The 18,444-nt window shown below is 45.8% G+C and overlaps 1 protein-coding gene across 1 annotated transcript in view; it reads left to right on the top strand.

The window, feature by feature from the left end:
* Positions 1–16,709, top strand: part of LOC142254355 (galectin-12-like) — a 45,930-nt gene extending 29,221 nt beyond the window's left edge. The window contains exons 4-8 of the mRNA XM_075325400.1: positions 2,575–2,694; positions 11,778–11,804; positions 12,034–12,116; positions 15,453–15,615; positions 16,563–16,709. Of these exons, the coding sequence (XP_075181515.1) occupies positions 2,575–2,694; positions 11,778–11,804; positions 12,034–12,116; positions 15,453–15,615; positions 16,563–16,709 (540 nt within the window). The remainder of the gene's footprint in view (positions 1–2,574; positions 2,695–11,777; positions 11,805–12,033; positions 12,117–15,452; positions 15,616–16,562) is intronic.
* Positions 16,710–18,444: the final 1,735 nt, after the last annotated feature.

The raw sequence follows: 18,444 nt of genomic DNA, 5'->3' as shown, positions 1-18,444 counted from the left end.
GATGGTTTTTGTCACTGCACTTGGGGACACTTTCAAATTTTTCCCAATTTTTCAGACTGACTGACCTTCATTTCTTAAAGTAATGATGGGCACTCGTTTTTCTTTACTTGGCTACTTTTTTCTTGCCATAATATAAATTCCTAACAGTCTATTCAGTAGGACTATCAGCTGTGTATCCACCAGACGTCTGCACAACACAACTGATGGTCCCAACCCCATTTATAAGGCAAGAAATCCCACTTATTAAACCTGACAGGGCGCACCTGTGAAGTGAAAACCATTTCCGGTGACTACCTCTTGAAGCTCATCAAGAAAATGCAAAGAGTGAGCAAAGCAGTAATCAAAGTAAGAGGTGGCTACTTTGAAGAACCTAGAATATAAGACATATTTTCAGTTGTTTCACACTTTTTTGTTAAGTATTTCATTCCACGTGTGTTATTTCATAGTTTTGATGCCTTCAATGTGAATCTACAATTTTCAGAGTCATGAAAATAAAGAAAACTCTTTGAATGAGGTGTGTCCAAACTTTTGGTCTGTACTGTATGCGGCAACATATTTGGAAAAAATGCTACATTAAATGTCTGTGCACATGATCAGGACCTGCTCCTTCCTGGATGCAGCAGGTCCGGACTTGCAGGGAAGCGAGTCTCTTCTGCAGGAGACCGCATCTTTCGTGCCTTTGATTTGGGTTCGGGGCGCTGCAATCTCTCCCTTCTGTTCTCCCTGCGGAGAACACTCACGTCTCTGCAGCAAAGAATTGACATGCTTGCGGCTCAGAAAGCCACAAGGCAAGTCAGTACATGCTGCAGGTAGTACTTTCTAGAAATCACATCCACTGTGATTGTTCTGTACATCGAAGTGTTTTGGATGCAGATGAAACATACTGTGTCTAAAACGCTGTGGACCCTGATCGTGGACAGTCCCAACCAAGCCCCAATTACTTTTTGCAGATACTATGTGTCCATCAGTGAGATATTAAACTTATTTATGTGTCTTTTACGGATCTCCTCTCAGCTGACTTACACCACAATGGAGAACTTAACTTTCGTGTGGTTAAATCATCTGAGAGCAGCTCAGTACAGTGGAACCTTGGATTACGAGCATAATTGGTTTCGGGACTGTGCTCTTAAACCAAGTTACTCTTATATCAAAGCGAATTTTCCCATAGGAAACAATTGAAACGCAGACAATTCGTTCCACAACCCAAAAATATTTACTGTATTTATACAAACTTATTACAGTAATACAAAATAATGTCCTGTATTCATATAAAATTATTACCAGACACTAATACATAATACTGTACAGTAAAAACATGTAAAACAAACTAAACTGCACATTAGCTTCCAACAGAATTGTTGGTGTGCGGGAGGAACAGTACAAGCGATGTGCTGCACTGGTTATCAGAAAGAGAGTACAATACTGTATCCACAAAAGCAAATTAATAGACATGCTGTATAGTATATACTGTACTGTACAATGGTATACTGTATACAGTACATATGTGCAGAAAGTTACCTCCAGAGCGGGTTAGAGCGCGGTGAAAGGACAGAACCAGACGTGTGCCTGGTGAGTATTTGCTCTTATTGCAAATCATTGCTCTTAAACCAAGTTACACATTTTTAAAAAGCTTTGCTTGTCTTGGAAAACGCTCTCAAACCAAGGTACTCTTAAATCAAGGTTGCACTGTAAAAAGTAAAGGACTTACAGACCTCTGCCAGAATGCGCTCCCTGATAGCAGAATGAGCTAACTAAGAGTATAACGGAATATGCGGAATATGTTGGCGCTATATAAATATACTTTATTATTATTATTTATTTATTCTGCCATGTTGCAGCATGAAGGCTATACAAGGCAAATGGTGCAAACTTTGTAAACTGCAAGGACCCATATATTGTAAAGGCCACTTTACACGCAGCGATATTGCTATCGATATCGCTAGCGAGCGTACCCGCCCCCGTCGGTTGTGCGTCACGGGCAAATCGCTGCCCGTGGCACACAACATCGCTTACACCTGTCACACGTACTTACCTGCCTAGCGACGTCGCTGTTGCCGGCGATCCGCCTCCTTTTTAAGGGAGGGGTTTGTGCGGCGTCACATTGGTGTCACTAAGCGGCCGCCCAATAGAAGCAGAGGGGCGGAGATGAGCAGGTCAAACATCCCGCCCACCTCCTTCCTTCCTCATTGCGGGCGGCCGCAGGTAAGGAGATGTTCGTTGTTCCTGCGGTTTCACACATAGCGATGTGTGCTGCCGCAGGAACGACGAACAACCTGCGTCCTGCAACAGCAACGATAATTGGGATAGGAACGACGCGTCAACGATCAACGATTAGGTGAGTATTTTTGATCGTTAACGGTCGTTCATGCGTCGCTAACGAGGCCTGATGTGCGACATGAATTCCGTGACCCCCCAACGACATCTCGTTAGCGATGTCATTGCGTGTAAAGCGGCCTTTACTGCACAGGGACCGTCTAGTGTCGGTGCTTATACAGATGAGTTTGCACGGAGCGTATATAGTCCACAATGCAGGTCTAGTCTTATGCGACACCATTTTTTTTTTCTCCTATGTAGGTCAGCATAAGTGGACAGCATTTACTGGACTTCTCCTATCGTCTCCCCCTCTGTTATGTGGACACATTGGGGATCTACGGAGATGTCTCTGTAAAGGAGGTCTCATTTCTGAGCACTAATGCAAGTTGGGATATTTACATTTTAACGCTGTTTTTGTTTCCTTTTCTATTTTTTAATGTCACTGTCTTTACTTTGTATCTCTATATTGCTTCTGTCCATGCTGTTGACTCCGGTTAATATCTGTATAAGTTATACCAACTTTTTCTTTGTCGCTCCATTGGGAGACCCAGACAATTGGGTGTATAGCTTCTGCCTCCGGAGGCCACACAAAGTATTACACTTTAAAAAGTGTAACCCCTCCCCTCTGCCTATACACCCTCCCGTGCATCACGGACCCATCAGTTTTTTGCTTTGTGTTGAAGGAGGCAGACACATTCACGCAAGCTCCACATTTTAGTCAGCAGCAGCTGCTGACTTTATCGGATGGAACAAAAGAGGGCCCCTAACAGGGCTCCCGGCATGCTCCCTTCTCACCCCACTCTGGTCGGCGGTGCTGTTAAGGTTGAGGTACCCATTGCGGGTACAAAGGCTGGAGCCACATGCCGTTATCCTTCCCCATCCCTTAGGGGCTCTGGGTGAAGTGGGATCCTAACCGGTCACCATGCACTGGGACCGGGCTCCCTCCGCAGCCCCTGGGGGAATCTGACGGACAGGAGACCGGGTATCATCAGGGACAGGCCCTGCTCCTCTGAGGTACTCTGTGTCCCCTTGGGGACGGCGCATACAGCGCCTGTGTAACGGAGCTGCAGCAGCTGCTTGGTATTTTGTGTTGCCGGGACTACCGCGCAGACCGCACTTGTTTGCCGGCCGCGTTAATAACTTTAGTCCCCGGCTTTTGCGGCCTAGCACCGCATACTCCCGCCCCCGGGCCTGCCAGTCAGGGGTAAGGACGGGACGCTAGCTGGACGTCAGCGGTGAGGGCTGGAGCATACTTAGGTATCCTCCTCCCCCCTCACTGAGCACTGCGGGGCACCAGATTCCCGCACTTTCTGAGGCACGCCCACGGCTCCCTCCTCCTCTCAGAACGCTGGCAGCCATTGCTATCAGCACTTCTACCGGTGGAGAACTTCAGACTTGAGCTCCACAGCGCTGGGAGGCCCAGGCAGGGAATCTGGTGGACACACAACCGCTGAGGGCGGTCGGTAAGCCGCACCTGTTACTAGGTGCTGGCCCCCCTGGGTGCCGAAGTGTATATTTATATCCTTATATTGTATACATTTACTCTGTTCGGCCGCACTATTTGCTTTTGGCTATATACCCTCACTGATTGCTCTAAGAGGAGACAACAGCATGTCGTCCGCAAAAAGCAAGGGTGCCAAGGCACAGGCTTATTTTGCAACCTGTACCTCTTGTGCGGCTATGTTACCTGCAGGTTCCACCTACCCTCATTGTGTGCAATGCTCGGCCCCTGTGACACTCACTCAGCCGGAGCCTCAGCCACCGGTGGGACCCTCGGCCCAGGTAGAACCACCGGCTTCCACTGTTCAGGTGGCAGGGACAGAGTTTGCAGCGTTGGCTGAGAAACTTTCTGAGTCACTTTCTCAATCCATGGCTCAGTCTATGGATAAATGGTCTGCTAAGATACTAGAAGCTTTGCAGTCCAGACCGGTAACACAGGCCCCGGGCACTGTGGAATCATTGCCCCCAGGCCCCCCTCGGTCGGCGCAGCAAAGTGCTCCTGGGGTGACTCCTAGGTCCCACGGTGAGGACTCCGAAACGGACCGCAGTCCCAGACCGACTAAGCGGGCTCGCTGGGAGCTTCCCTCGACTTCATCACACTGCTCAGGGTCTCAGCATGAGGACTCTCTGGAGGATGAAGCGGATGTGGCAGATCAGGGCTCTGATCCTGACGCCCCTCTCAATCTTGATACACCTGAAGGGGACGCCATAGTAAATGACCTTATAGCGTCCATCAATCAGGTGTTAGAACTTTCTCCTCCAACTCCTCCGATTGAGGAGTCAGCTTCTCAGCAGGAGAAATTCCAATTTAGGTTTCCCAAACGTACACGGAGTGCATTTTTTGATCACTCCAACTTCAGAGATACAGTCCAGAAACACCGAGCTTTTCCGGACAAGCGCTTTACTAAGAGCCTTAATGACACACGTTACCCCTTCCCCACTGAAGTCGTTAAGGGTTGGGCTCAGTGTCCCAAGGTGGATCCTCCAGTCTCTAGACTGGCGGCTAGATCCATAGTAGCAGTGGCAGATGGTTCATCGCTCAAGGATGCCACTGACAGGCAAATAGAGCTCCTGATGAAATCCATCTATGAAGCCATAGGCGCGTCTTTTGCTCCGGCATTCGCAGCCGTATGAGCACTCCAAGCTATCTCAGCTTGTCTGGCTGAGATTAATGCAGTCACACGTGCCTCTACTCCGCAGGTTGTGTCTTTAACCTCTCAGGCGTCGGCCTTTTCGTCCTACGCCATGAACGCCGTCCTGGACTCTGCGAGCCGTACAGCGGTAGCATCCGCCAATTCAGTGGCAGTCCGCAGGGCCATGTGGCTACGCGAATGGAAGGCAGACTCTGCTTCCAAGAAGTTCTTAACCGGTTTGCCATTTTCTGGCGAACGTCTGTTTGGCGAGCAATTGGATGAAATCATTAAACAATCCAAGGGAAAGGACTCGTCCTTACCCCTGTCCAAACCAAACAGACCTCAGCAGCGGAAGATACAATCGAGGTTTCGGTCCTTTCGGCCCTCAGCCAGGTCTCAATTCTCCACGTCCAACCGGCCACAGAAGGGCCAGAGGAACTCTGATTCATGGCGGTCTGAGTCACGTCCTAAAAAGACCGCCGGAGGAACCGCCCCCAAAGCGGCCTCCTCATGACTTTCAGCCTCCCCAAACCGCATCCTCGGTCGGTGGCAGGCTCTCCCGCTTTTGCGACGCCTGGTTGCCACATGTCCAAGACCGATGGGTGAGAGACATTCTGTCTCACGGTTACAGGATAGAGCTCAGCTCTCGTCCTCCGACTCGTTTCTTCAGAACATCTCCGCCCCCCGAGCGAGCCGATGCTCTTTTTCAGGCGGTGAGCACTCTGAAGGCAGAAGGAGTGGTGATCCCTGTTCCCCTTCAAGAACGGGGTCACGGTTTTTACTCCAACTTGTTTGTGGTGCCAAAAAAGGACGGATCATTCCGTCCCGTTCTGGACCTCAAACTGCTCAACAGACACGTAAAAACCAGACGGTTCCGGATGGAATCTCTCCGCTCCGTCATCGCCTCGATGTCACAAGGAGACTTCCTAGCATCAATCGACATCAGGGATGCTTATCTCCACGTGCCGATCGCACCAGAGCATCAGCGCTTCCTGCGTTTCGCCATCGGAGACGAACACCTTCAGTTCGTGGCACTGCCTTTCGGCCTGGCGAGAGCCCCACGGGTCTTCACCAAGGTCATGGCAACAGTGGTGGCAGTCCTACACTCTCAGGGACACTCGGTGATCCCTTACTTAGACGATCTTCTAGTCAGGGCACCCTCCCGGGTGGCATGCCAACACAGCCTGAACACTGCTCTGGAGACTCTCCAGAGGTTCGGGTGGATCATCAATTTTCCAAAGTCAAAATTGACACCGACCCAATCTCTAACGTACCTCGGGATGGAGTTTCATACTCTCTCAGCGATAGTGAAGCTCCCGCTGGACAAACAGCGTTCACTACAGACAGGGGTGCAATCTCTCCTTCGAGCCCAGTCACACCCCTTGAGGCGCCTTATGCACTTCCTAGGGAAGATGGTGGCAGCAATGGAGGCAGTTCCATTTGCGCAGTTTCATCTGCGTCCACTCCAATGGGACATTCTCCGCAAATGGGACAGGAGGTCGACGTCCCTCGACAGGAACGTCTCCCTTTCTCGGGCAGCCAAAGCCTCTCTTCAGTGGTGGCTTCTTCCCACTTCTCTGTCGAAAGGAAAATCCTTCCTGCCCCCATCCTGGGCTGTGGTCACGACGGACGCGAGTCTGTCAGGGTGGGGGAGCGGTCTTCCTCCACCACAGGGCTCAGGGTACCTGGACTCAGCCAGAGTCCTCCCTTCAGATCAATGTTCTGGAGATAAGGGCAGTGTATCTAGCCCTAAAGGCGTTCCAGCCGTGGCTGGAAGGCAGGCAGATCCGAATTCAGTCGGACAACGCCACGGCGGTGGCGTACATCAACCACCAAGGCGGCACACGCAGTCGTCAAGCCTTCCAAGAAGTTCGGCGGATTCTGCTGTGGGCGGAAGCCACAGCCTCCACCATCTCCGCAGTTCACATCCCGGGCGTAGAAAACTGGGAAGCAGACTTTCTCAGTCGCCAGGGCATGGACGCAGGGGAATGGTCTCTTCACCCGGACGTGTTTCAAGAGATCTGTTGCCGCTGGGGAACGCCGGACGTTGACCTAATGGCGTCCCGGCACAACAACAAGGTCCCGGCATTTATGGCACGGTCTCAAGATCACAGAGCTCTGGCGGCAGACGCATTAGTTCAGGATTGGTCGCAGTTTCGACTGCCTTATGTATTTCCTCCTCTGGCGATGCTGCCCAGAGTGTTACGCAAGATCAGGTCCGACTGCCGCCGCGCCATCCTCATCGCCCCAGACTGGCCGAGGAGGTCGTGGTACCCGGATCTGTGGCATCTCACGGTGGGTCAACCGTGGACACTACCAGACCGACCAGACTTGCTGTCTCAAGGGCCATTTTTCCATCTGAATTCTGCGGCCCTCAACCTGACTGTGTGGCCATTGAGTCCTGGATCCTAGCGTCTTCAGGGTTATCTCAAGAGGTCATTGCCACTATGAGACAGGCCAGGAAACCAACGTCCGCCAAAATCTACCACAGGACGTGGAGGATCTTCTTATCCTGGTGCTCTGATCAGGGTTTTCCTCCCTGGCCGTTTGCCTTGCCCACTTTTCTGTCCTTCCTTCAATCCGGAATGGAAAAGGGTTTGTCTCTCGGCTCTCTCAAGGGACAAGTCTCGGCGCTTTCCGTGTTTTTTCAAAAGCGTCTAGCCAGGCTTCCGCAGGTACGCACGTTCCTGCAGGGGGTTTGCCACATAGTCCCTCCTTACAAGCGTCCGCTAGAACCCTGGGATCTTAACAGGGTGCTAACGGCTCTTCAGAAATCACCTTTCGAGCCGATGAGGGAGGTTTCTCTTTCACGCCTTTCGCAGAAGGTGGTCTTCCTAGTGGCAGTCACATCACTTCGGAGAGTGTCTGAGCTAGCAGCGCTGTCATGCAAAGCCCCCTTCCTGGTGTTTCACCAGGATAAGGTGGTTCTGCGTCCGGTCCCGGAATTTCTCCCTAAGGTGGTATCCCCTTTTCATCTCAATCAGGATATCTCCTTACCTTCTTTTTGTCCTAATCCAGTTCACCAATGTGAAAAGGATTTGCACTTGTTAGATCTTGTGAGGGCACTCAGACTCTACATTTCTCGTACGGCGCCCCTGCGCCGTTCTGATGCGCTCTTTGTCCTTGTCGCTGGCCAGCGTGAAGGGTCGCAGGCTTCCAAGTCAACCCTGGCTCGGTGGATCAAGGAACCGATTCTTGAAGCCTACCGTTCTTCTGGGCTTCCGGTCCCTTCAGGGCTGAAAGCCCATTCTACCAGAGCCGTGGGTGCGTCCTGGGCATTGTGGCACCAGGCTACGGCTCAGCAGGTGTGTCAGGCGGCTACCTGGTCGAGTCTGCACACTTTCACGAAACACTATCAGGTGCATGCCTATGCTTCGGCAGATGCCAGCCTAGGTAGGCGAGTCCTTCAGGCGGCGGTTGCCCACCTGTAGGAAGGGGCCGTTTTATGGTTCTTTTTATCGAGGTATTCTTTTACCCACCCAGGGACTGCTTTTGGACGTCCCAATTGTCTGGGTCTCCCAATGGAGCGACAAAGAAGAAGGGAATTTTGTTTACTTACCGTAAATTCCTTTTCTTCTAGCTCCTATTGGGAGACCCAGCACCCGCCCCTGTTCCCTTCGGGCTGTTGTTCTTTTGTGTACACATGTTGTTCATGTTGAATTGTTCTTTTGGTTCATGGTTCAGTTCTCCGAACATCCTTCGGATTGAATTTACCTTAGACCAATTTATAAGTTTCCTCCTTCCTGCTTTGGCACCAAAACTGATGGGCCCGTGATGCACGGGAGGGTGTATAGGCAGAGGGGAGGGGTTACACTTTTTAAAGTGTAATACTTTGTGTGGCCTCCGGAGGCAGAAGCTATACACCCAATTGTCTGGGTCTCCCAATAGGAGCTAGAAGAAAAGGAATTTACGGTAAGTAAACAAAATTCCCTTCTTTTTTTATCCTTCCATTAGCCTTATCATGCTGAAATGACTGAGTACCCGCTCTGCCAGGTAATGTATACAATTCTGACCTTCTAATTATGTGCAGGAAACAAATCATTTTATGGTACCACATCAGCCAGAAAAGTCTATGCCCGAAAAGTGCAACAGTATTCCAGGAGTGACACATATGTTTACATGTTGCATTTTTAATCCATTTTTACATTTTATGCGCACGCTGCGTTTTTTGGTGCATTTTGTTGCCTAAATCAGTAAAGTCAATGAGAATCCTGACTTGCTGTGCACACGATGCTTCTTTTCTCCTTGCAGGTTTTGGTGCAGAAAAAAGAAGCAGCATGTCAATTGTGCGTTTTTTATATGCGTTTTGTATCCTTACCAGCCATTGATTTCACAAAAAAAACCACATGGCACTAAAAGGCACCTAAAATGTATGTGGTTTGTTAGTGCGTTGTTCTGCCACATGGTGCACATTTTGGTGCAGAAAATTTCTGCATCCAAAAACTCAATGTGCACACATACCTTTACTGCGATTTTTTTTTCCTGCAGCAAAGCCTGGTTTCTCAGCAGTAAAAAAAAATCCTGTTTTGTTTTTTGTTTTGTTTTTTTTTGTTTGTTTGTTTTTTTCTGCGTTTATGGTGTGTCATTTGTCTACAGTACATATCCCCTTCACAAGTGAGGACGTACTGGCACATCCTAAATCATGAGGGGGTGATTACTGCTGGCTGCTCGGTGAGCCGGCGAAGATCCATGCACATGTCTGCTGATTTGAACAGCTGACGTGTGCCTCGCAGGCGGATCCACGATCCACTCGCACCTGTTAACCCCCTAAATCATGCTGTGAAAATGTGACAGCGTGATTTAAATGGCCGCACACATCTTTTCCCACCGACATCGTAGGCCCCATGCCGGGGACTCGATGGTTGCCGTGGTAGCAGCGGGTCATGTAATGACTCCTGTCGCTATCATGATGTAGTTGCTGTTAGGCCCAGTGTGCACGCTATGTAGTTTTGACTCGTATTTTCAGAAATCTGCAGCAAAATCTGCATGGCCATTGTGAAGCCAGCAAAGTCTGAGAATTCAGAAGTGCTGTGCCCACGTTGCTTATTTTTCCCTTGCATGTTTGGTGCAGATTTGGTGCAGAAAAAAATAAATCTGCACCAAATACGCAAGGCAAAAATACTCAAAGTGGGCACAGCACTTCTGAATTCTCATAGACTTTGCTGGCTTCTCAATGGACAGATTTGCTGCAGAGCCAGCACGGGGCAGAGCCAGGACAGAACAGAGCAGCACAAAGGAGAGCCAGCACGGCGCAAAGCCTGCAGCCCCAGCACAGCGGTAAGACACCACCGGATTATAAAACAGACCCCATATATTTATTTTTTTACCTTTTTTTTCCTCTGAATTTGGGGTGCATCTTGTAATCTGGTATGTCTTATAAAATGAAAAATACTGTATACTGACATTTTGCCATATACCATACAGTACGGACCAAAAGTTTGGACACATCTTCTCATTCAAAGAGTCTTCTTTATTTTCATGACTGAAAATTGTACATTCACATTGAAGGCATCAAAACTATGAATTAACACATGTGGAATGAAATACTTAACAAAAAATTTTGTTAATTAAGAGTGTGCAAAGCAGTAATCAAAGCACAAGGTGGCTACTTTGAAGAACCTAGAATATAAGACATATTTTCAGTTGTTTCACACTTTTTGTTAAGTATTTCATTCCACATGTGTTAATTCATAGCGTTGATGCCTTCAATGTGAATCTACAATTTTCAGAGTTATGCAAATAAAGAAAACTCTTTGAATGAGAACGTGTGTCCAAACTTTTGGGCTGTACTGTTTGAGCCCTTGGACAGCCCCCCATATATACAGTATGAGCCCCCACATAGCCCCCTATATACAGTATGAGTCATCACATACTTTAGGTCCCTACATACATGATGAGCTCCCACATAACCTCCTATATACAGTATGAGCCCCCACATAACCTTCTATATACAGTATGAGCCCCCACATAACCACCTATATACATTATGAGCCCCCACATAACCTCCTATATACAGTATGAGCTCCCACATAACCTCCTATATACAGTATGAGCCCCCACATAACCATCTATATACAGTATGAGCCCCCACATAACGTTCTATATACAGTATGAGCCCCCACATAACCACCTATATACAGTATGAGCCCCCACATAACGTTCTATATACAGTATGAGCCCCCACATAACCACCTATATATAGTATGAGCCCCCACATAACCTATATACAGTATGAGCCCCCACATAACCACCTATATATAGTATGAGCCCCCACATAACCACCTATATACAGTATGAGCCCCCACATAACCTCCTATATACAGTATGAGCCCCCACATAACCTCCTATATACAGTATGAGCCCCCACATAACCTCATATATACAGTATGAGCCCCCACATAACCTCCTATATACAGTATGAGCCCCCACATAACCTCCTATATACAGTATGAGCCCCCACATAACCTCCTATATACAGTATGAGCCTCGACACATTCACCTATTTACAATATGAGCTCTCAAAAAATCCCTGTATATACAATATGAGCCCCAATATAGTCACTTTATATTCACTGTGAGCCCCCACGTAGCCTCCTATATGCAGTATGAGCCCCCAAATAGCCTCCTTTTATACAGCATGAGCCCCCACAAAGCTTCCTATATTCAGCATGAGCCCCCACATAGCCTATATTAGCTGATTAAGAGCTTGTATTTCACAAGTCTTATTGCTGTCTGTGTCCACTCTTGCAAACAATAATGGCTATATTTATGATGCAAAACTAAATGTAAAACTTTTTAAATTTAAATTATGTTCATTTCTATTTCTTGAAGCCTTTAAAAGCTGGAACTTCGGATCTGGTGAGTGCTTTTATATATGTGATTTTCTGTAATATACAGTAAATATATTGTGTGTGTACATCTACCACGTCCAGCCATGGCTGTGACGATACTGTACCTGGACCACGGTACAACGAAATAATATCTGGGTCTGTGTCCATATAATCAGTTTCTATACTGTATAAAGATACTTTTATATTTCAGGGCATACTTCATAGAATGACCTTCTTTTTTCTTTGCAAACACTCTTCCCCTGTCCTGGCCGCTGCCCATGGGCTTGTCAGAAGGTCAGATGATCTTAGTTCGCGGTTTGGTGACTGAAAACCCGCAAGAGTCAGTTAATTATGATTTTATTTTGCTTTTCATTATTTGATTTCTTTAATATTGTGCCATATTGTCAGTGCTCAAGAGTAGCCTCGCCCCAAAGCAACCTGCTATGTTATATTTATGATTCTGGGGTCTTCTTATGTGGCTATTGGGTCCCCTTAAGCATCAGGGTTCGGGTGTAGCTGCTCCTTCTGTACCCCTATAGTTGATCTAGGCAGTATGAATTGACAATATTATTTTTGTGCCATTTACATTATTTGTATAGCCTCTTCTGTGTAAGCAATTGATATATAGAAGCCATCAATGTACTGCTATTGACAGCTCTTGTCATTTGGGTGCAGATGTGATTGAGATGTCAGAAATGTCACCTGATTTCAAAACGACCACATTATTAAACAGAGTTTGGACCCCGTGAGGCCGGTGTACTTATGGTGAAAATCAATTTCCGACTGACTGTCATTTTTTTTGTGAACGTTTACTTGTCTGATATTAAAATAAGTATATTTTAATTCCAAAAATGCTCATCTTAATATGAGGATTATATCGCCATTGTGACACAGATTTTTACAGCTTGATCAAAATTAGTTGAACTTCCAACAAGCAGTAAATGAACCCCCACATTATGTATAGGGGATTACTTGAATTTAAATTGTAATTTTTAAGCATAAATTCAGGTCAAAATATAAATTCTATAAAGGATAAATATTTTATGTTTCGAGTTTGTGTAGAGTTTTTTTTACTTAAACACTTTAACACTAGAAGTCCCAGAGAGGGGTCATTTAATATTTCTACCATTGGAACCCTATGGAGCGCGAAATTCCTGGGACTTCTCGTGTTAAGGCTGTGTGCACACAATGTGTTGTTTTTTGTTGTGTTTTTGAGTGCAGTTTTGCCACAAATCTGCAAGAAAATCCTTATTTAAACACAAGAAAAAGGAGTTTTAAAGGATAAATATAAAGGCTTTATTGAGTACAAAGATTAAAATCAATTCATATTCATAGAAATAGTAAATGTTCCAATATCAATTCAATAAGTATTACAATAGAACCTGGAAGGTGTAAAAGGACAACAGTAAGAGATAGGTGGGCAGGCTTGAACCAACGCTGGAATTACATCACACTGTAACTCTGCTGATGGATCCATGATTAAGCCAGCGTAGTTGCGAAACGTACGTCGGATGTTCCTGGGGGCTCCAACCTAACCGCCTGCTTGTTCCCACGCTGCCACCTTGGTACGGTAATATGCTTCACTGCTCCCCCTCCCATTGGGACTTACACTTTAGCCATTGGGCTGATCCGATAAATAGGAGGGCTGATCTCAGCAGAGTTACAGTGTGATGTAATTCCAGCGTTGGGTCAAGCCTGCCCACCTACCTCTTACTGTTGTCCTTTTACACCTTCCAGGTTCTATTGTAATACTTATTGAATATGAATTGATATTGGAACATTCTATGAATGTGAATTGATTTTAATCTTTGTACTCAATAAAGCCTTTATATTTATCCTTTAAAACTCCTTTTTCTTGTGTTTAAATGTTTGATGGAGTAGGTAGTGGGCCTTTGCTTTTACTTAATCGCATGGCCACACCCACATTATAAAATGTGCAATAAGCTTTTTGTTTTGCAAGCAAATCCTTATGCCTGTAGGCGTGCTAACATGCTAAGAGGGCGGAATGAGTGCAGGAACTAACGCCCTTGGGACTAGTCCCTGCGCTCATTAGCATATAATAAAGGATCTTTAGAAATACTTTTTCTAAAAATCCCTTTGTCTATGCTACTAGATACAGGGACAGTTAGGCAGGGATTAGGAATATGCACCCAGAACTGCTTGTGGTTCTCTGTGCATATTGCACCTGACAGGTTCCCTTTAATTGCATGTAGTTTGGTGGTGGTCCAGGTCCTGAGACCCCAACCAATTGCTCAAAAGATTGCTAAAAAGTGCTTAGGTAAGGAAATATCAATGCATTTCTCCAGCCCGAGAGGACTCGCAGCAGAGGATGGGTGCAATAGAAAGTCAAAGGCTTCCACTGCTCCTGTACTCTGCTGTACTCCCCCTATAATCTCCTTAGTTCATCACTTTTAAGCCATCTTTTGAGCCAGAAACACCAGAGTCTGAGGACCCAGATGTCCACCGATTTACATGCTATTAAAACGTCTGAAAAGCATTAAAAAAGTTTTCTTTACACTGTAAAGCATACCTAGAAGACGTGTGAGAATGAGCTGCTGTGTATGTATATAAGCAATTACACAATTTCTACTATGTCTCTACAGTACTACAGTATCTGTGATTTTCAGTTATCTCGGAGCTAGTGGAAACTAGCTAGCATGGTGTCTCCAGTTTGCAGCACACCAGACATGAGAGATTCTTGCTCCCCTCTCTCATTGTAGCACACTGAGGCAGCGGCAGTAAGGACATCATATATCATACAGTGCCTCTAGGACATGTATAAAATAGACAGAAGCATGGTTATCTAATATACAAAGCTGAGTGTATGTATGTATGTATGTGTGTGTGTGTGTGTGTGTGTGTGTGTGTGTGTGTGTGTGTGTGTGTGTGTGTGTGTCCACTAAAGGAATCCGCACCGTTGCATTTACAATCACAAAATTTTGCACATACACCCCATGTGACCCAGGGAATGTCATAGACTATGTTTTGACTGGAAAATGTAACCCCGCACTTTACAGTTACTCTCCAAAGAACTGCCTCCATTAAACTGAATGGAGCTAGGAGCTACAAGTTATTAATAGCAGCTGTGATTGGTTGCTATAGGAACAAAGGACATTCATAATATAAGAAGCTTATGTGTGAGGTAATAGGATGTCAGTGGGGAGACAGAGACAGACAGACAGGCACAGGCAGACAGGGAATGAGACAGAGACAAACAGACAGAGACAAACAGACAGAGACAAACAGACAGAGACAAACAGACAGAGACAAACAGACAGAGACAAACAGACAGAGACAAACAGACAGAGACAAACAGACAGAGACAAACAGACAGAGACAAACAGACAGAGACAAACAGACAGAGACAGGAAAAAAAAAAAAGCCAGACAAACAGAAAGACAGATGGGGGAACGAGACAGACAGGGGGAGAGACTGACAGACACAGAGAGAGACACAGACAGGGAGAGAGACAGTTACTATCTCGGGCAACGCCCGGGTACTACAGCTAGTTCTGTATATAGTCAGCCTTATTGCATAGGACAAGATCATCTTTCTACTGGCTGTACTAGCAATCTGTATTGTAGATAACACTGGTGTGTTTTTTGTTTGTTTTTTTTATATTGTAAGAATTGGATTTTCCTCCAGTATGTGACACATGTGATCTATTCTCTTACAGGATCACTTTCTCGCTGAAGTCTGAGAATATCACTCCTTTTATACTTACCGCAAGCTTCAAAGACAGTTCCTTGTGCTACAACTACTCCATGGGACAGTCATGGGGGGAACCACAAAAAATCCACACGCCTTTCTTTGTGTTCCATGAAAAGAAATATTTTGAGGTAAGCTCTCTGGCTATTAGATACAGGCACAGATGCGCACCACAACCGATATATGTCTATGGCTTACCAATATTATCAGCAAGTACATATATCACCATGACATACATTTTGGAGTAATCCCTGAGACATCATTTTATAGCTCATAATAAATGTCTACAAAGCTGAAGACAGAGTGCCGCTATCTATAAGCAAATTTACGTAACTGCTACCGGTCACACCAATTTAACATAAACAAAAGTTTCTTTAATGTGTCTTAAGGGGAATCTGTCAGCAGCTTTTTGTTATGTAATCTGAGAACAGCTTGATGTAGGGGTTGGAACTTTGATTCCAGCAATGTGTCACTTACTGCACTATGTTTTGCTGTTTAAATACTGTAGAATCAGTGTTTTATCAGCAGTAGAGCAGGACTAGGTGTCTTATGCCGTCTAGTCCTCCTAGCTCTGTATAACCCTGTCCCCACCACTGATTAGCAGCTTTCTTTCAATGACTGGTGTGGGCGAGCTTATACACAGCTCAGCATTTTGAGCTCTGCTAGATCTGCAGCAGAGAAAAGAGTGATTGTATCAAAATGACAATATGCAGACTAGCAAGTGACACATCAATGGAATCAGCGTCGCTGTCACTACATCATGCTGCTCTCTGATTACATGGGGAAAAAAATCTAATTGTTTAAAACAGTTATATGAAACTCCGTTTTGTGAAAAGTTTGAAGAGTGTTCTTGTATTCAGTGAGATATTGATTAAAATCTTCCTTTTCAAAGGGGGTGTACTCATTAATGCTGAGCATAAATGCTTCTAAAGAACATTAGGAAATAAGAGTTTTATTGTAATAATGTCATATATTCTAAAGTAATGCTACTCAAGTGGTAATGACATTTTTGACTGTTCTTTTTGGTAACTATTAGTTTTTTGTAATTATTTCTTTCCTTTTTCTTCCCTAAATTCAGGTACTAGTCCTTCCTGAGTCTGGCATGTTCAGGCTTGCCATCAACGGGGCTCCACTTGGGGACTTTGGTCCTCCAGAACTAGACCTGAAATCCATTGACGAGCTCCGGATAGATGGCAGCGCCCTGCTATATTATGTTAAATGCTGATCTGGAGTATTTGTAGATTTCCTTACATTCATGGTTATATTTTATAGTCGTTTGTTTCTTACGTTATCTGTTCCTACTTAAAGACTAAGCTATAACCTATAGGAAACCTTTTATAGCTGCCATATGTGTGTTCACATTGATCATTAGATGCATTTTATGCCTTAAAGATTGGACTTTAGCTAAAGCATTAAATAAGTATCCATACTTGTAGTCATGTTTAATCCCTTCATTGCTAACAGAACAGCCTGTCCTCATGAATACATTTCGAGCAGTCTCATTCTCAGTGTGATGCTCTTTAAAGAGGGACCTGTCACTTACCATAAATATGAATATTGTTTGCCTGCTGTAAATGCCGCAGTTCTCCTGAATTCGGCGCTGTTCTCCTTTTGTTTCTGCTCCTCTCCATTCCAGAGATATGGCGCTCTCTTCCCTGTATGGAAAGCTGGTCTTGTTATCCAAGGGGGCATGGCCATCAATTCATCTCTGTGGGCGTTTCCATAATGGGCACTCCCAGCTGGCTAAAAAAAAAGATTTGCTTTCTATACAGAAACAGAGATCCATATCTCATCAGGAATGGAAAGGCGCAAGAACAAAAGAAAAACAATGTCAGAGTTTGGAAAACAGCAGGGTTTACATAGTTTTGAAAAGGGCATGTCCGGGTTTGGAATGAAAATCTGCAGTTACTCTGACTTCAGACTTTTGAATCCTGACAGTGAGCGCTGCACTTGCTTTCAGGATTCTCTGGTGTGCCTTTTGGGATTGGGTAGTCAGAGGACCACAAGTATGCAATTTGCATATTTGCGGTCATGTGAGGACTAGACGTGCTCACTCTCTCTCAATAGAAGAGCGCTAAGCAATAGAAAGCAAGTCTAGTCTGAATATGACTCTCTCATGGCCAATACTGGACAATCTTGACCATGAGTGGTGCACTCACTTTCAGGATTTCTCTGGTATTGCCTGTAAGATTGTGCAGTCATGTGACCGCAAGTATGAAATTAATATGGGTCTCTGCTGCCTATGTGAGTTAAAGGGAACCTGTCACTAGTTTTTTGGCCTATAAGCTGCGGCCACCACCACCAGGCTCTTTTATATACAGTATTCTAACATGCGTTATATAAGAGCCCAGGCCGCTGTGAGAACATAAAAAACACTTTATAATACTTACCTAACGGTTGCGCGGTGGGCCTAATGGGCGTCTCCGTTTTCAGGTGTCGGCGCCTCCTCTTTCGGCCATCTTTGTCCTCTTTCTCAAGCCTGGGTGCATGACGCGGCTATGTCATACACTCGCCGGTCCTGTGCAGGCGCATTACAATACTTTGATCTGCCCTGCTCAGGACCTGAATGCCGGCGAGTGTTTATGACATCGGACCCGTCACGCACCGCGGCTAGAGAAGAATGAGAACAAAGATGGCCGAAAGAGGTGGTGCCGGCACTGGACAACGGAGATTCCCATATGGCCCACAGCGTGAATGTTAGGCAAGTATTATAAAATGTTTTGTATGTTATACCCCCGGCCTGTGCTCTTATATACAGCATGTTAGAATGCTGTATATATAAGAGCCCGGTGGTGGTGGCCAAAGCTTATAGGCCGAAAAAGTGGTGACGGGTTCCCTTTAATGTTAGTAGATCATTGACCTTAGAGGGGCACATAGTAGATACGGACAGGTGGCTTCACTTGATAAGAATAAGAACTGTCTGCTTATAGATGACACTATTTTATGTTCAAGGGTTCTTT

Source organism: Anomaloglossus baeobatrachus, chromosome 10, assembly GCF_048569485.1.
Source record: "Anomaloglossus baeobatrachus isolate aAnoBae1 chromosome 10, aAnoBae1.hap1, whole genome shotgun sequence".
Taxonomy (NCBI): Eukaryota; Metazoa; Chordata; class Amphibia; order Anura; family Aromobatidae; genus Anomaloglossus; species Anomaloglossus baeobatrachus.
The sequence above is the reverse complement of the archived record's forward strand: the minus strand, read 5'-3'. Positions and strand labels throughout refer to the sequence as shown.